A 17721-nucleotide genomic window follows, 5' to 3' on the forward strand; every position below is an offset into this window, starting at 1 on the left:
ACCCAACAGGTGGAACAACAAACTGCAAATACAAAAGAGGGGAAAAATAATAAATAAATAAACAATTAATATCAAGAACATGAGATGAAGAGTCCTAGAAAGTGAGTTGACAGATTGTGGGGCTACTTCAGTAATAAGGCAAGTGAAGTTGAGTGAAGTTATTCGCTCTGGTTCAAGAGCATAATGGTTAAGAGGTAATAACTGTTCTGAACCTGGTGGTGTGGGTCCTGAGGCTCCTGTATCACCTTCCTGATAGCAGCAGCAAGAAGAGAGCATGGTCTGGGTGGTGGGGGACCTTGATGAAAGATGCTGCTTTTCTGCAACAGTGCTCTGTGTAGATGTGGTCAATGGTGGGGAGGGCTTTACCTGTGATGGACTGTAGGATTTTCCATTCAAGGGCATTGGTGTTTCCATACCAGGCTATGATGAAACCAATCAGAATACTCTCCCATCATGCATCTATGGAAGTTTGTTAGAGTTTTAGATGACATTCCAAATCTTCGCTAACTTCTAAGGAAATAGAAGAGCTACCTTGCTTTCTTCATAATTGCATTTATATTCTGGGCTCAGAACAGATTCCCTGAAATGATAACATTGAGGAAGTAAAAGTTGCTGACCCTCTCCATAGACCTCGGTTTCCTCCTCCTGAAATCAGTAATCAGCTCCTTGGTCTTGCTGACGTTGAGAGTTTGTTGTGCCACCACACAGCCAGATGTTCAATCTCCCTCCTATACGTGTATTAGTCACCACCTTTGATTCAGTCAGCAGTGGTGCCATCAGCAAACTTGAATATGGCAATGGAGCTGTGCTTAGCTTCACAGTCATAAGTATAAAGCAAGTAGAGCAGGGGGCTAAGCACACAGCCTTGTGGTGCACCTGTGCTGATGGAGATGTAGAGGAGATGTTGTTAACAATCAACATATAGGTTCTGCAAGTTAGGAAATCGAGGATCCAATTGCACAAGGAGGCATTGAGGCCAAGGTCTTGAAGTTTATTGATTAGTTTTGAGGAGATGATAGTGTTGTATGTCGAGATGTAGTCGATAAAGAGCATCTTTGATGTCCAGATGTTCCAGGGTTGAGTGAAGAGACAATGAACTGGCTTTTGCTATGGATCTATTGTGCCAGTAGGCAAATTGGAGCAGATCCAAGTTGTTTCTCAGGCAGGAGTTGATATGTTTCATCAAAATCCTCTCAAAACACTTCATCACAGTGAATGAAAATGCTGCTGAATGATGGTCATTAAGGCAGGTTATAATTAAAGCCTGCTTGAAGCAGGGGGGTACCTCAGACTGCCAAATTGAGAGGTTAAAGATATCAGTGAACACTCCAGCCAGTTGATCAGCACAGGTTGTTAGTACAAGGCCAGATACCCCATCAAGGCTGGATGCTATCTGTGGGTTCATCCTCCTGGAGGATGCTCTCATGTCAGCCTCAGAGACTGAATCACAGGGTCATCAGGGATGTGGGAGTTTGCAAAGGTTCTTCCATGTTTTCATGGTCAATGCGAGCATAAAAGGCATTGAGCTCATCTGGAAATTAAGCCTTGTTGTCACTATGTCGCTTTGTTTCACTTTTATAGCATTCAAGCCCTGCCACAGCTGTTGAGCACCCCTCAGTGACTCAAGTTTGGTCTGGAATTGTACATCACACATGAGATAGCTTCCTGGACCTCATACCTGGACCTCTTGTATCTTACTTGGTCACCAGACTGGAATGGCACTGATCTGGCCCTCAGCAGATTGAGGGTATCATGGTTTGTCTAGGGTTTCTGGTTGGGGAACACGCTGAACGATTTTGCGGGGACACACTCGTCCAATGCTCCCTATACTCACTGCAAAGGATTTCTTCCCCCTTTCCACCTATCTTATTGGTGCCAATGTGCAGCAAGACCTTTGGCTGCTCACTCTCTTCTTTGAGAATGCTCTGCAGCCACTCTGAGATATTCTCAACCCTGGCACTTGGGAGGCAGCTTGGGGATGCCTCCTTCACAATCACAGAATCTCCTAACTATCAAGTCGCCTGTTGCTATTACATTGCTTGACTTTACTCTTACCTGTTGAGCCTTAGAGCCACTAACCTGGCTGCTGCTGTTGTGCCCTGATAACTCATTCCCCTCCCCCCCACCCAACCAATATCCAAAGGGTTATACTTGTTGCTGAAAGGAATGGCCACAGGGGATCATGCAATGTCTCTCTCCACCCCCCTTACCTCTATTCATGCTCATCTAACTATCTGAGCCTGTTCCTTAGCTGTGACCACCTCACTAAAGACCTTGTCTGAGATGCTTTCAGCATCCTGGATAATCCTAAGTACATTCTACTCCAGCTCCATCTCTTTCACAGCTGGGCACACTTCCTATAGGTGAAGTCATCAGGGACACTGGTCATCTTCCTGACCTCCAAAATCCTGCAAGAGGAGCATTCTACTGCCCTCACTGACATCCCAGCTACTCTAATCAGAAGATGAATTTTAAGGAAAACCTCATCTGCACCTACCTGCTCTGACTCCCCTCATCAAAGCATCCCAAACCAATACTCAACCATGGCACTTACACCCCAAACATGGCCATTCTCAAAAACGTAATGGAATTATTCAAAAAAGGGAGAAGACAGCAGACTATAGGCCAATTAGCCTAATATCGATGATGAAAGGTCCAGACATGACATGTTGACTGGTTACTCCTCTCCATAGATGCTGCCTGAGTTCCTCTGACATTTTGTATATGTTGCTCTAGATTTCCAGCATCTGCAGAATCTCCTGTGTATAATAACCTGATATCAATCACTGGGGAAATGGTTGTACCCATGTCCATAGAGATAATAACAGATATTTAGAATGTCACAAGATAGTGTAGCAGAGTTAACATAGATTTATGAAAAGAAAATGATGTTTGACACATCAGCTGGAGTTCTTTGATGACACAGCAAACTGGCTGGATCAAATTTCAATTTCCAGAAGGCATTCAATAGTTAAGGAATGATATAATTGCTTTAGAGGCATTAGAGAAATGCTTCACTAAGTTACAGTAATTCCTAGGATGATGTAGTGCTTGGGGATTGAGGTAGGTGACCCTTTTAGAACAAAGTGTCCCTTATCTAAGATGAAGACTAGGTGGAATTTCTTCTTTGAGGGTCATGACTTTTTGGATATCTCTATCCCAGGCAGTTGTAGAGTCCGAATCATATATTCATAGCGGAGATCAAACGGACTGGTGACATGATTGTTATCAACTGTGGTTCCAGAGACCCTAGACAGATCCAGACCTCAGATTCCACCGACGCCAACACTGGTTCCCTCAACCTGAACACGTTCAGATTGCAAATTATGTGGCCTCTGGCTCCGGCTCCAGCCTGGACCTTGGCTACCAGCACCTCCATGCCAAGATCTTCTTCGTTTCCACTAGGCATCCAGACTCCCCTTCCCCCACTGCCATTCTCAAACCCCAGGTCTCTCAGGTTTCACTATCTCCTCTTCAGCCCTCAGAGCCTCCATCTTCCTCCCACCCTACCTTTCCTGTACCCACAACCCCCACCCCATGTCACCAACTGTCCTCCCTCCTCTAATCCCTGCCGTGTCTTCACTATTCCTTTTGCCCTTTCCCTCTCTGAGGCTCAACTTTTTGTCCCTAGCAAGGGCCTTACCCTTGTCCCTCTTTGTCCACACCTCAGTGTGTTCTGCTGTCATGATGCCAAGATCTCCTTCTGTCGCCTCCGTCTCCTAGCCCACTTCTTCGTCAAGAATTCCTCACTCCACACTGATGATCTCTTACTCCACCTCCAACCTTCCTCCTCCGCTTGGACACTGCATTTTGGTTCTCTGCCTGCCCTGAACTTTTCATCTCTAATTATCGACGAGTCATCAACCGGCTCAACTTCGGCACTCCTTACTCCTCCTCGAACCTCCTGAATGCACTGTCCTCCACTTTCTCTGCACCAATCCCAAGCTTACTATCAAATCTGCAGACAAAGGGGGATCTGTGTATTGCGGTGGACTGAAGTCTACCTTGCTGAGATCAGACAGCAGCTCTCAGACACCTCCTCTTACCTACCCTTGAAGGGAACTCCACTCTGGACCATCAGAAAACTGTCTCCAACACCATCACTTCCCTCAACAACTCTGGAGAACTCCAATCCACTGCCACCAAACTCATAGTTCCCTTACCCCACACTGCTTGCTTCTACCTCCTACCCATAAACCTAACTGTCCAGGTAGGCCCATTGTCTCTGACTCCTCTTGCCACACTGAACTGTGTCCTCCTATTTTGACTCCATTCTATCCTCCTTGGTTCAGTCCTTTTCCACCTTCATCCACGGCACTTCTCATGCTCTTGATCCCTTCACTAACTTACAATTCCCTGGCCCTAACCACCTCATTGTCACCACAGATGCCCAGTCCCTTTACAGTTCTATCCTTCATCAAGAAGGCCTTAAAGCTTCCTGCTGCTTTCTCAAAAGAAAGATTCAACCAGTTCACCACCACTAACTTCCTCCATCTGTCAGAATTGGTACTCACAATTAACAATTTTTCTTTCAATTCTCCCCACTTTGTCCAGACTCAAGAGATAGCCGTAGGCACCCACACGGGCCCAAGATATGCCTGTCTTTTCGTGGGCTAAGTTTGACAGTCTACATTCCAAGCCATCTTGGTAATACTCCCCCAACTCTTTTCATGCTACATCGATGACTGCATTGGTGATGCATCATGCTCATCACTTTCATCACTTTGCTTCCAACTTCCACCCTATTCTTAAATTCACTTGATCCATTTCTAACACCTCCCTCCCCTTTCTCGATCTCTCTATTTCCATCTTTGGATATCTTTGTCTACTGATATCTTTAATAAACTGACTGATTCCCACAGCTATCTTGACTGTATCTCTTCCCACCCTGTCTCCTGTAAAAATGCTATTCCCTTTTCTCAGTTCCTTCATCGCTGCCACATCTTCTCCCAGGATGCAGCTTTCCTTTCCAGAATATCAGAGATGTTCTTCCCGGAGAACAGGGTTTCTATTCCCCACGATTGATGCTGCCCTCACCTATATTTCTGTTTCCTGGACTCTGTGCTCACCTCGTCTTCTCACAGCCTTAACAGTGGTAGAGTTCCTCTTGTCCTTACCTACCACTCCATGAGCTTCTACATCCACCACAATATCCTCCATAACTTACACCATCTTCAGAGTGATCCTACCATCAAACACATCTTTACCTCCCCGCCAATCTCCACTTTCCACAAGGTTTGCTTCCTCCATGATTCCCTTGTCCATTTGTCCTCCCCACTAATCTCTCTCCTGGCGCTTATTCCTACAAGTGGCAAAGTGCTAAACCTGCTCTTTCACCTCTCCCCCACCTCTATTCAGGGCTCCAAATAGTCCTTACAGGTGAAGCAACACTTCACCTGTGAATCTGCTGGAGACTTGTATTCTATCCAGTGTTCCTGATGTAGCTTCCTCTACTTGGTGAGACTCATTATAAATTGGGAACCACTTCATTGAGTAACTCTGCTCCATCCACCAAAAGTGGAATTCCCCAGTGGCCAAACATTTTAATTCTGATTCCCATTCCTGTTCCGAAATGTTGTTCCATGGCCTCTACCTGTACCATGATGAGGCCACCCTCAGGGTGGAGGAGCAACAGCTTATATTCCATCTGGGTAGCCTCCCAGCACGATGGTATGAATATCGATTTCTCCGTCCAGTAAAAAAATCCCTCACACTCCTCTAATGCCCACACTGGCCTACTACCTATCCTCACCTGCCTATCACCTTCTTGTGTTGGCACGTGGCCAAGTAGTTAAGGCATTCGTCTCGTGATTTGAAGGTCGCTAGTTTGAGCCTTGGCTGAGGCAGTGTGTGTGTCCTTGAGCAAGGCACTTAATCACACATCGCTGTGCGATGACACCGGTGCCAAGCTGTATGGGTCCCAATTCCCTTCCCTTGGACAACATCGATGGCGTGGAGAGGGGAGACTTGCAGCTGCTGGTCTTCCATACAACCTTGCCCAGGCCTGCACCCTGGAAACTTTCCAAGGCGTAAATCCATGGTCTCATGAGACTAACGGATGCATATATCACCTTCCCCTGGTGCCCATCTTCCTTCTCTTTCTCCCATGGTCCACTCACCTCTCATCAGATTCCTTCCTATCAGCCCTTTACCTTTCTCACCCGCTGGCGTCTAGCTATCCTCCTTCCTCTCTCCTATTATTCTGGTGTCTTCCCCCTTCCTTTCTATCCTGAAGAAGTGTCTCTGCCTGAAACGTTGACTGTTCGTTCATTTCCATGGAAGCTGCCTGACCTGCTGAGTTCCTCCAGCATTATATGTGTGTTTTTCTCCAGAGATCATCAGATATTTGAAGTAAAGAAGAATCATGAGCTGAGAGGGCTGAAGTAAAAGAGAATCATGGGCTGAGAGGAGGAAAGGAGTGCTGGCTCCAAGACTGGTTCTGATTGAAGATGGATGCAGCAGCATCATAGGGCTAATTGTTGACCTCCTGTCTTATGTGAAAGGGAGTGTTATATAGAAATAGTGTAACTATAGGATTTTGTTGATTCATACATCTTCCTTTGAATTCATCTCCGCACTGACATATGGTTAATGAATTTGCCCTGAGGACAGATTGCGCCTTTCTCTTTGAAATACTTCACAAGTACTACTACTCTACAAGCCTTCACATCTAGCCATCTTGAATGGGATCCTACTACTAAACACATCTTTCCCTCACCCCCACTGTCTGTCTTCTGTACGGATCACTCTCTACATGACTCCCTTGTCCACTCATTCCTCCTGCTGGTCTCCCTTCTGACACTTAACCCTGCAAGCTAACAAGTGCTACACCTACCCCTTCACCATCTCCCTCACAATCTTCAAGGCCCCAAACAATCCTTCCAGGTGAAGAGATACTTCACCTGCAAGTCTATTGGGGTCATCTACTGTATCGGCACTTCCAGTGTGGCCTCCACTACATCAGTGAGACCTGACATAAATGGTGAGCTGCTTCGTTGAGCACCTTCGCTCCATCCACCACAAAAGGTGTGATTTCCTAGTGGTCACCCTTCTGAATTCTTCTTCATATTCCTATTCTGACATGTTGGTCCATGGCCTCCTCGACTGCCACAATGAGGCTACTCTCCTTTCCCCTTTCCTTTTCAGTCCTGATGAAAGGTCCCAGCCCAAAACATCAGCTGTTTATTCTTCTCCATATATGCTACCTGAACTGAGTTCCACCAGCATTTTATATGTTGCTTTGGTTTTCCAGCATCTAGAGAATCTCTTGTGTTTACCAGTACTACATTTAGCCCAGTAGCATTCACATTTACTGTCAGGATTTTAACATTACTTGCTAAAAGGTGAGAATTTGTGTATTTTGGCTGTAGATTTCTATTGCAGTTTCTTGACAGAGGTGACTTGACAGAGGTATACAGGATGAAAAAAATGTACACCCAGAGACTTTTTCCCCCAGAGTGGAAATTGCTAATATGAGGTGGCATCATTTTAAGGTCATTGGAGGAGAGTTTGGGGGTGGTGTCAGATGTAGGTTTTTTTCACACAGAGAGTGGTAGGTGCGTTGAACGCATTGCCAGGAGTGGTGGTAAAAGCAGATACCTTAGGAGCATTTATGAGACTCTTAGATAGTCACATACATTAAAAAAAAGATATGGAGGTCTATGTGGGAGGGAATTGATCTTCGAGTAGGTTAGAAGGTTGCAACAACATTGGTGGGCCAAAGGGCCTGTACTGTGCTGTAATGTTCTATGTTCCATATTCTGAATCACTAATTAAATGTTGGCACTTTTACTTGGGTGGCCATAGAAACAATGTCAATCTTTAAGCATCTGCTATTTATTTGGATGCCTTGGCACAATGACTGAAACATCTTCATTATTCATATTTCCATTTCTTTTCAAGAATAACTCCTTTGTATGGGTACTAAGAGAAACTGATATTGTTTGTACTGATGTTGCATACCCCCAAAACTCACACTGTGCTTTGACATTTTGCCTCAGCAGTAAAGACCAGGTGCTATGGTGTACAAACTGAAGCAGCAATAAAAGTTTTTCATTGAATCTGTCTTCATGTATTCTATGATCATCCTTCAGTGTTTTACTGCTGGACGGATCCATTGCAAATGAGCTAAGGTGCTGGATACTTACATAGCTTTCAACACTTAGCCATAATTTCTGTAATTATATTTTCATTGGTATATATTGAGTCTTGCAGCAAACAAAATCATCTTCCATCCTCAGATACTCTTTTTACTGCATTTTTCCTCTACCAAGTAATTTCTGATTTGATCATTTGAAATTGCTTTGTTAGTTGATAATCCTCAGGCCTTGTCTATTTTCTGTTTCTTTACAGAGCAGCCTACTTCTCCCGTAATTGAACAGCCAGCTCCATTTCTCATTGCAGGGAAACTACAACAGGTATGTACAAGACAGGAGAGGTCAGTGCTCCAAAGTAATGACCAAAATATGTTGAAAAATTTGAGCAGTATTCACTCGTGTTTCCCACGATTAGAAGGTATTCATGTGCATTAGAAAACAAAGAACTACAAATTAAGAGGTTGCAGTGTGATAAATATATGTAAGCTCCTATCAACAAATTTAAGCTTTAGTCATCACGATTATGAGATATTTGGAAAGATACTAAGCATGTACATTGTGAAAAGAAATCAAAGCAAATTTCATTTCAAGTTAATCCAGGCAAAAGTGCCATGACAACAAAAATCAACACACGAGCTTCTGCAGATGCTGGAAAATTTAAGCAACACCCACAAAATGCTGCAGAACTGAGCAAGTCAGGCAGCACCTATGGAGGGGAATAGACTGTAGATGTTTTGGGTAGACAACCTAGGTCAGGACTGGAAAGGAGGGAAGCAGAAGCCAGAACAAGAAGGCGGGAGAGGGGTAAGGAGTACTGGCAGGCGGGTGATAGGTGAGCAACAGGAATTCTGCAGATGCTGGAAATTCAAGCAACACTCATAAAAGTTGCTGGTGAACGCAGCAGGCCAGGCAGCATCTCTAGGAAAAGGTGCAGTCGACGTTTCAGGCCGAGACCCTGCTCTTAAATGCATCTCCCCCATTTCACGTACATCTGCTCTCACTCCATCCTCCCGCCACCCCACTAGGAATAGGGTTCCCCTGGTCCTCACCTACCACCCCACCAGCCTCCGGGTCCAACATATTATTCTCCGTAACTTCCGCCACATCCAACGGGATCCCACCACTAAGCACATCTTTCCCTCCCCCCGCTCTCTCTGCATTCCACAGGGATCGCTCCCTACACGATTCCCTTGTCCATTCGTCCCCCCCATCCCTCCCCACTGATCTCCCTCCTGGCACTTATCCGTGTAGCGGAACAAGTGCTATACATGCCCTTACACTTCCTCCCTTACCACCATTCAGGGCCCCAAACAGTCCTTCCAGGTGAGGCAACACTTCACCTGTGAGTCGGCTGGGGTGATATACTGCGTCCGGTGCTCCCGATGTGGCCTTTTATATATTGGCGAGACCCGACGCAGACTGGGAGACCGCTTTGCTGAACACCTACGCTCTGTCCGCCAGAGAAAGCAGAATCTCCCAGTGGCCACACATTTTAATTCCACATCCCATTCCCATTCTGACATGTCTATCCACTGCCTCCTCTACTGTAAAGATGAAGCCACACTCAGGTTGGAGGAATAACACCTTATATTCCGTCTGGGTAGCCTCCAACCTGATGGCATGAACATTGACTTCTCTAACTTCCGCTAATGCCCCACCTCCCCCTCGTACCCCATCTGTTACTTATTTTTATGCACACATTCTTTCTCTCAATCTCCTTTTTCTCCCTCTGAATATACCCCTTGCCCATCCTCTGGGTCCCCCCCCCTTGTCTTTCTTCCCGGACCTCCTGTCCCATGATCCTCTCATATCCCTTTTGCCTATCACCTGTCCAGCTCTTGGCTCCATCCCTCCCCCTCCTGTCTTCTCCTATCATTTTGGATCTCCCCCTCCCCCTCCAACTTTCAAATCCCTTACTCACTCTTCCTTCAGTTAGTCCTGACGAAGGGTCTCGGCCTGAAACGTCGACTGCACCTCTTCCTAGAGATGCTGCCGGGCCTGCTGCGTTCACCAACAACTTTTATGTGTGTTGGGTGATAGGTGAGACCAGGTGAGTGAGAAGGAGGTGAGTGGGCGAGGTGGATGAAGTAAGAAGCTAGGTTGGGATATCTATAAGATATAAATGACTGAAGAAGAAATCTAATAGAAGAGGACAGGGGGCAGTGGAAGAAAGGGAAGGAGGAGTGGTGCTAGAGGGCAGATGAGGAGAAGCAAAATGCTGAGAGGGTAACCAGGATGAGTAATGGAAAGAATGAAGGAGGAAGGAGAAATGACTGGAAATTAGAGAAATGGATGTTCTTGCGTCAGGCTGGAGGCTACCCCAGACGGAGTACGAGTTTGATTTCATCATGGCAGTAAAGGAGGCCACAGAGAGACATGTCAGAATGGGAATGGGAGATGAAATTGAAATGAGTAGCCACCGAGACATCCTGCCTCTTGGGGCAGATGGAGCAAAAGTACTTGATGGAGCAATCCCCCAATTTGCAGCCTATTTCACCAGTGCAAAGGAGGTCACACCGTGAGCACTGGATCCAATGACCCCAATGGACGTGCCGGTGAAGTGTTGCCTCACCTGAAAGAATGTTTAGGGCCCTGAATGTTGGTGAGGGAGAGGGCATAGGATGTAGCGGCAGGTGTAACACGTGTCACACTTGCAGGGTTGACAACAAAGAGTTCATATACTAGATGCACATATTAAAAATTCTCAATTTTAAGTCATGTTCCTTAACTTTTTAATTTATTTCTTTAGCAGTAGAGCAAGGTAATAGGCCCCGCCGGCCCAAACAGTCTGTGCTGTACAATTGCGCTCATGTGACTTAATGATTCTACTACCCTTATGTCTTTGGAATATGGGGGAAAAACGGAATACCCAGGAGAAACACGTGCTCACGGGGAGAATGTACAGACTCCTTGTGGGCAGCAACAGGAGCTGACATTGTAATAGGATTATGCTAACCGCGATGCTACAGTGCCACCCAATTTTTGACTAATAGCAATGAAATTGTAAAATTAGTTGCCAGTAGAATAAGGCTATAAGACAATACTGTAAGAGCAGAATTAAGCCATTCGGCCCATCGAGTCTGATCTGCCATTCCATCATGGCTGACTTATTAACCCCCTCAATCCCATTCTCCTGCCTTCTCCCTGTAACTTTGACATCCTGACAAACCAAGAACCTATCAATCTCTGTTTTAAATATACTGAATGGCTTGGCCTCCGCAGCTGTCCATGCCATTGAATTCCACAGATTCACCAACCTCTGGCTAAAGAAATTCCTTCTCATCTCTGTTCTAAATAGAGGTACTGCTATTCTGCAATGGAGCCCTCTGGTTCTAGACTCTCTGACAATAGGAACCTTCCTCTCCACATCCACTCTGTCCAGGCCTTTCAATATTCGGTAGGTTTCATTGAATTCCCCCCTCATTCTTATAAACTCCAACAAGTACAGGCCCAGAGCCGTCATAGGCTCTTCATATGTTAACCCTTTCATTGCCTGTATCATTTTCATGGACTTCCTCTGGACCTTCTCCAATATCAGCGCATCTTTTCTGAGATAAAGGGCCAAAAACTGCTCACAATACTCCAGGTGTGGTCTGACCAATGCCTTATAAAATATTAGCATTACATCCCTGCTCTTATATCGTAGTCTTCTCGAACTGACTGCCAACGATACATTTGCTTAATTTGTCATTGATTCAACCAGCAAGGGAATCTTTAGAGAATAAGACCAGAAGATGTAGGAGCAGAAGTAGGCTATTTGGTCCATCAAGTCTGCTCCACCATTCAATCATAGGCTGATCCAATTCTTCCAGTCATCCCCACTATCCTGCTTTCTCCCCATACCCTTTGATGCCCTGGCTAATCAAGAACCTATCTTAAATGCACCCAATGGCTTGGTCTCCACAGCCACTCATGGCAACAAATTCCACAGATTTACCACCCTCTGATTAAAGTAATTTCTCTGCATCTCTGTTCTAAATGGACGTCCTTCAATCCTGAAGTTGTGCCCTCTTATCCTGGAATCCCCTAGCATGGGAAATAACTTTGCCATATCTAATCTGTTCAGGCCTTTTGATATTCGGAATGTTTCTATGAGATCCCCCCTCATTCTCCTGAACTCCAGGGAATACAGCCCAAGAGTGGCCAGACGTTCCTCATACGGTAACCCTTTCATTCCTGGAACCATTCTCATGAATCTTCTCTGAACCCTCTCCAATGTCAGTATATCCTTTCCAAAACAAGGAGCCCAAAACTGCTCACAATACTCCAAGTGTGGTCTCACAAGTGTCTTGTAGAGCCTCAACATCACATCCCTGCTTTTATATTCTATACCTCTAGAAATGAATGCCAACATTGCATTTGCCTTCTTCATAACCGACTCAAGCTGGAGGTTAACCTTTAGGGTATCCTGCACAAGGACTCCCAAGTCCCTTTGCATCTCCACATTTTGAATTCTCTCCCCATCTAAATAATAGTCTGTCCATTTTTTTCTTCCACCAAAGTGCATGACCATACACTTTCCAAAATTGTATTTCATTTACCACTTCTTTGTCCATTCCCCTAAACTATCTATGTCTCTCTGCAGGCTGTCTGTTTCCTCAACACTACCCGCTCCTCTACCTATCTTTGTATCATCGGCAAATTTAGCTACAAATCCATTAATCCCATAGTCCAAATCATTGACATACATTGTAAAAAGCAGTGGTTCCAACACCAACTCCTGTGAAACTCCACTGGTAACCGGCAGTCAGCCAGAATAGGATCCCTTTATTCCCAGTCTCTGTTTTCTGCCGATCAGCCAATGCCCCACCCATGCTAGTAACTCCCCTGCAATTCCATAGGCTCTGATCTGGCTAAGCAGCCTCATGTGCAGCACCTTGTCAAAGGCCTTCTGAAAATCCAAGTATTCCACATCTACTGCATCTCCTTTGTCTACCCTGCTTGTAATTTCCTCAAAAAATTGCAGTAGTCAGGCAGGATTTTCCTTTCAGGAAACCATGCTGGCTTTGGCCTATCTTGTCAAGTGCCTCCAGGTACTCCGTAATCTCTTCCCTAACAATCGATTCCAACAACTTCCCAACCACTAATATCAGGCTATCAGGTTTATAATTTCCTTTCTGCTACCTCCCACCTTTCTTAAATAGCAGAGTAATATTTGCAATTTTCCTGTCATCCAGTACAATGCCAGGATCTATTGTTTCTTGAAAGATCATTGTTAATGCCTCCACAATCTCTCCAGCTAGTTCCTTCAAAACCCAAGGGTGCATTCCATCAGGTCCAGGAGATTTATCTTGCACAAGAACTCCCAAGTCACTTTGCACCTCTTGATTTCTGATTTCTCTCTCAGTTTGGAAAATAGTCTACGTCTTTATCCTTCACTATACACTAACACTATATTCCATCTGCCACATCTTTACCCTTTCTTCTAATCTGTCGAAGACCTTCTGTAGACTCCTTGCTTCCTCAACACTACCTGCCCCTCCACCCATATTTGTCTCATCTGTAATCTTGGCCACAAAGCCATCAATTCCATCATTCAAATCGTTGACACAGAATGTGAAAAGAATTGGTCCCAACACTGACCCCTGTGGAATGCCACTAGTCACCAACAGCCAAACAGAAGTCCCCCTTTATTCCCACTCTTTACCTCCTGCCAGTCAGCCAATATTCTACCCATGTTAATACCTTTCCTGTAATACCAAAGGTTCTTATCTTGTTAAACAGCCTCATGTGTGACACCTTGTCAAAAGTCTTCTGAAAATCCAAGTGAACAACATCCACTGACTCTCATTTGTCTATCTTGCTTGTTAGTTCCTCAAAGAATTCCAACAGATTTGTGAGACAAGATTTCGCCTTAAGGAAACCATGCTGACTTTGGCCTATTTTCTAATATGCTTCCACATATTGTGAAACCTCATCTTTAATAATAGACTCCAACATCTTCCCAACCACTGAAGTCAGGCTAACTGGCCTATAGTTTCCTTTCTTCAGCGTCCCTCCCTTCTTAAAAAGTGGATTGACATTTGCGATTATCCAGTTCTCTGGAACCATTCCAGAATGAATCTTGAAAGATCATTACTAGTGCGTCCAAATTCTCTTCACCTACTTTTGTCAGAACCCTGGGGTGTAGTCCATTCAGTCCAGGTGATTTATTTTGCTTCAACTTCCCAAGCAACTTCTTAGTAATAGCAACTACACTCACTTCTGCCTCCAGACACTCTTGAATTTTCAGTCTCTCCCATACTTAATACGTTTGTCCCCCATTACTACCTCTCCAGCAACAGTTTTCAGCGGTCTGATATCTACTGTGTTCATTTTTGCTAATTGAAGAGTTAATTGCATTTTATGAATAAATTAGTTATATGTTTGTAGAAGTTTTCAGTGCATTTTATACTCTGATAAGATGAAAAAAAACAGCAATCTTTTTGTGCTTCAGACATATTTTGAGTTAATGTTTAAAAACTAGAAGTATGAAGCTGACACGTAACTTCCATTTAATGGTTTGCCTTAGTTGTTTCGACTGTGCTCTTAGAACCTGCCAGGATATCAAACAGGGAATTGTACATTTCCAGCCTATTATCTCCTAAGCTTCAACATTAACTGCCAATTTCCTGTATTGGATTACACAAGTCTGGTATTATCAAGGAGCACTGATACGTATTTCTACAGGATTCCTTATAGATTGCTTTTCTGATAAACAACTGATGGTTAACAATAACACAAAAGATAAAATGTTGCTGAAGTTGGTCCATAATGTAATTGTAATATTTCCCTGTTCCCTTTCATTCAGGTTGGTGTGTGTGTTGTGAAAAATATCTACCCTCCTGGCAAGATTTCCTGGCAATACAATTCTCAGGATCTGGACAGCAACAGCCCAGGTACAAATATAGATTTCAGAATTACAGTTTAAATATTGAGCAGCTTCAGCACTGAATACTTCTTGTTGACTCTAAACAATGCAGTTTTTCTCTGACCATTGCATTCAGTGTAGCCTAATAGCAGGTGTTTGCAAGTTGTTTGAGTGCAAAATACATTCTAGTTAGAGCTGGTCCCTCTCTACATCCATCAAACATCACTAGAAAGTGATAGTCAACTGACTGATTTCTCTCACAATGATCCAGTGCCAAAAGCACCCGACTCCCTCCCCCGCCCGACCCACTTGTAAATCACTGTTGCCATTTCCTCCCCCATCAAGTTCAGTTCTTTAAACTGTCCTTTAACGTTTTAGGAGATTTATTTTTCTGCTTTTGCTTTTTATCTGCACCTACTCAAGTCTGCCTTAGATGTTTTGTCAGCCATGAAAGACATTTTGTTGTGGATCCTCAGTCCAGAATGATTGACTTAATAAAGGATGCTTCCAAGAATGGGCCCGCTAGCAGGCCTTGATCTGTTTTCTAATGATAATAAAAGAAAAATTAAGTAAGATTTAATAAAATAACCCTATTAAAAACAGTTACTGATCAACTTTTAACATCTTTTCTAGGTGTAAGGATTGTCAATTCCAGTGTTGTTAATAGTAAACACTCGTACAATTTAACATCTATCCTGGAGTACACACCATCAAGAAACGAAGGAAGAATATCTTTTCGCTGCCAGGTGACTTACTTTGAAGACCTGGACAGAAATGCAACGAAAGTATCTCCATCAGTAGATATGTTCGTACATTGTAAGTAATAATCATTAATTATGTATCTACTGAGATTTCTGTTTTTGCATAGTAGGGGAATTAAGGGTTATGAGGAAAAGGCAGGTAGGTGGAGATGAGTCCATGGCCAACCCAGCCATGATCTTATTGAATGGCGGAGCAGGCTGGACAGGCCAGGTAGCCTACTCCTGCTCCTATTTCTTATGTTCTTATATAAACCCATAACACACTGAATGATCTGTTTATTCTCACATAGGATATAAATATAAGGTAGAATACATTATATAACACTTCCGAATCTTAAATACAGCAAAATTAATTGTCAAGGTGGTGTAGACAGATTACGTATGGTGTATCCACAGTTAGATATAAAAAGTTAATTTGCTGATGCGGTTTCAGCTGAGGAATAGATGTTGAACAACAAGCTCTTCTTTCGAATTATACAGTGACAGTTGATGGACACTGCTGAAGTCTATTAGCATCTAGCCTTGATGCATCCCTTTCCTTCTGCTTTGTTACAATAATACCTGGGAACATGGTGTCAGCTCTCATGTGTTTAATGATGGGTTAGGATCTGCCCCTTTCATTTCAATTATTGTTGCTGCGTTAGACGTCTGACGTTGGTGATCTTCATTTAACTCTTGGAGGACTGAAGCCATATTCTTCATGTCCAGCATACTACAAGTTCTCACTTTCTAGCCATTGTCTGCAGTTGAACTAGAGTCTTTATAATGCAATCCTTTTCCTACTTTCCCTGTCTGTCTTGGAATTCTTGATCCATGCATTTGTTACCCGATAATTCAACTTCTACCTGGTCTTCCGCCCTCCACTTTACTCCTAAGTTAAGCACTCCTCATCCTATTTTTGGTGATCTACATTGATCACCTAGGCCTGTTGATTCAGTTTTTGGTTTTTTCAACATTTAAATGTTTCTTCTTTCCTTACCCTGAAGCTCTGTATTCCTCTAAGACTGGTTTTATTGTGTTCCTTTTCTGCTTTATTCTTTTAATTGTGTTCACCTTAGGTTCTGCAGGTCCCTTTGTAAAGAAATAAAAACCGTTGCCGGTGGATATTTCAGTTTTTTCACTAAGAGAAATCTTAGTGCCAAATCCCAGTTTTCAGTTTAGTAGTGTGCATGTAATATCACTTTGTAGCAATTAACCAGATCACTCTGGCTTAACACCTTGCCTCAATACCTCCTTGTGCAATTGGATCTTGATTTCCTCACTTGCAGACCCCCATCAGTTTCGGATTGGCAACAACATTTCCTCCACAATCTCCATCAGCACAGGTGCACCACAAGGCTGTGTGCCTATCCTATCGATCTACTCCTTTCTACTTATGACTGTGAGACTAAGCACAGCTCCAGTGCCATATTTAAGTTTGCTGACGACACCACTGATGTTGGCTGAATCACAGGTGGTGACTAATCAGCATGTAGGAGGGAAATTGAAAATCTGGCGAAGATTTTTCGTGAAGATTCGGCATGACATCTAAAACCTTAACAAACTTGTACAGGTGTGTGGTTGTTGCATCCAGGTGTCTGGTATGGAAACACCAATACCCCTGAATGGAATATCCTATAAAATAACCATCACTGACCTCATCCACTCTGGAGGACTCTCAACCACTGCCAGCAAACTCATAGTTCCCTTACCCTGCACCGCTCGCTTTTACCTATCTCCTACCCAAGATTCCAAACTAAACCATCCAGTTAAGCCTTTTGTCTTTACCTGGTCCTGCACCACTGTCCTCATACCTTGATCCCATTCTATCACCCTTGGTTCAGTCCCTTCCCACCTACATCCGCGACACTTCTCATGCCCTCAATCTCCTCACTAACTTTTGATTCCCTGGCTCTGACTACCTCATCGTCAACATGGATATTCAGTCCCTATAAACTTCTATCCCCCATCAGGAAGGCCTCAAAGCCCTCCTCTTTTTATCATGACAAAAGAACCAACCAATCCCCCTCTCCCC

General features: G+C 44.0%; 1 protein-coding gene across 1 annotated transcript in view; it reads left to right on the forward strand.

Annotated features, from left to right (window-relative positions):
- alcama (activated leukocyte cell adhesion molecule a) overlaps window positions 1–17721 on the forward strand; it is a 353749-nt gene that overhangs the window by 300066 nt on the left and 35962 nt on the right. Inside the window, exons 4-6 of the mRNA XM_063050584.1 lie at window positions 8353–8417; window positions 14887–14974; window positions 15580–15762. Of these exons, the coding sequence (XP_062906654.1) occupies window positions 8353–8417; window positions 14887–14974; window positions 15580–15762 (336 nt within the window). The remainder of the gene's footprint in view (window positions 1–8352; window positions 8418–14886; window positions 14975–15579; window positions 15763–17721) is intronic.

Source organism: Mobula hypostoma, chromosome 6, assembly GCF_963921235.1.
Source record: "Mobula hypostoma chromosome 6, sMobHyp1.1, whole genome shotgun sequence".
Taxonomy (NCBI): domain Eukaryota; kingdom Metazoa; phylum Chordata; class Chondrichthyes; order Myliobatiformes; family Myliobatidae; genus Mobula; species Mobula hypostoma.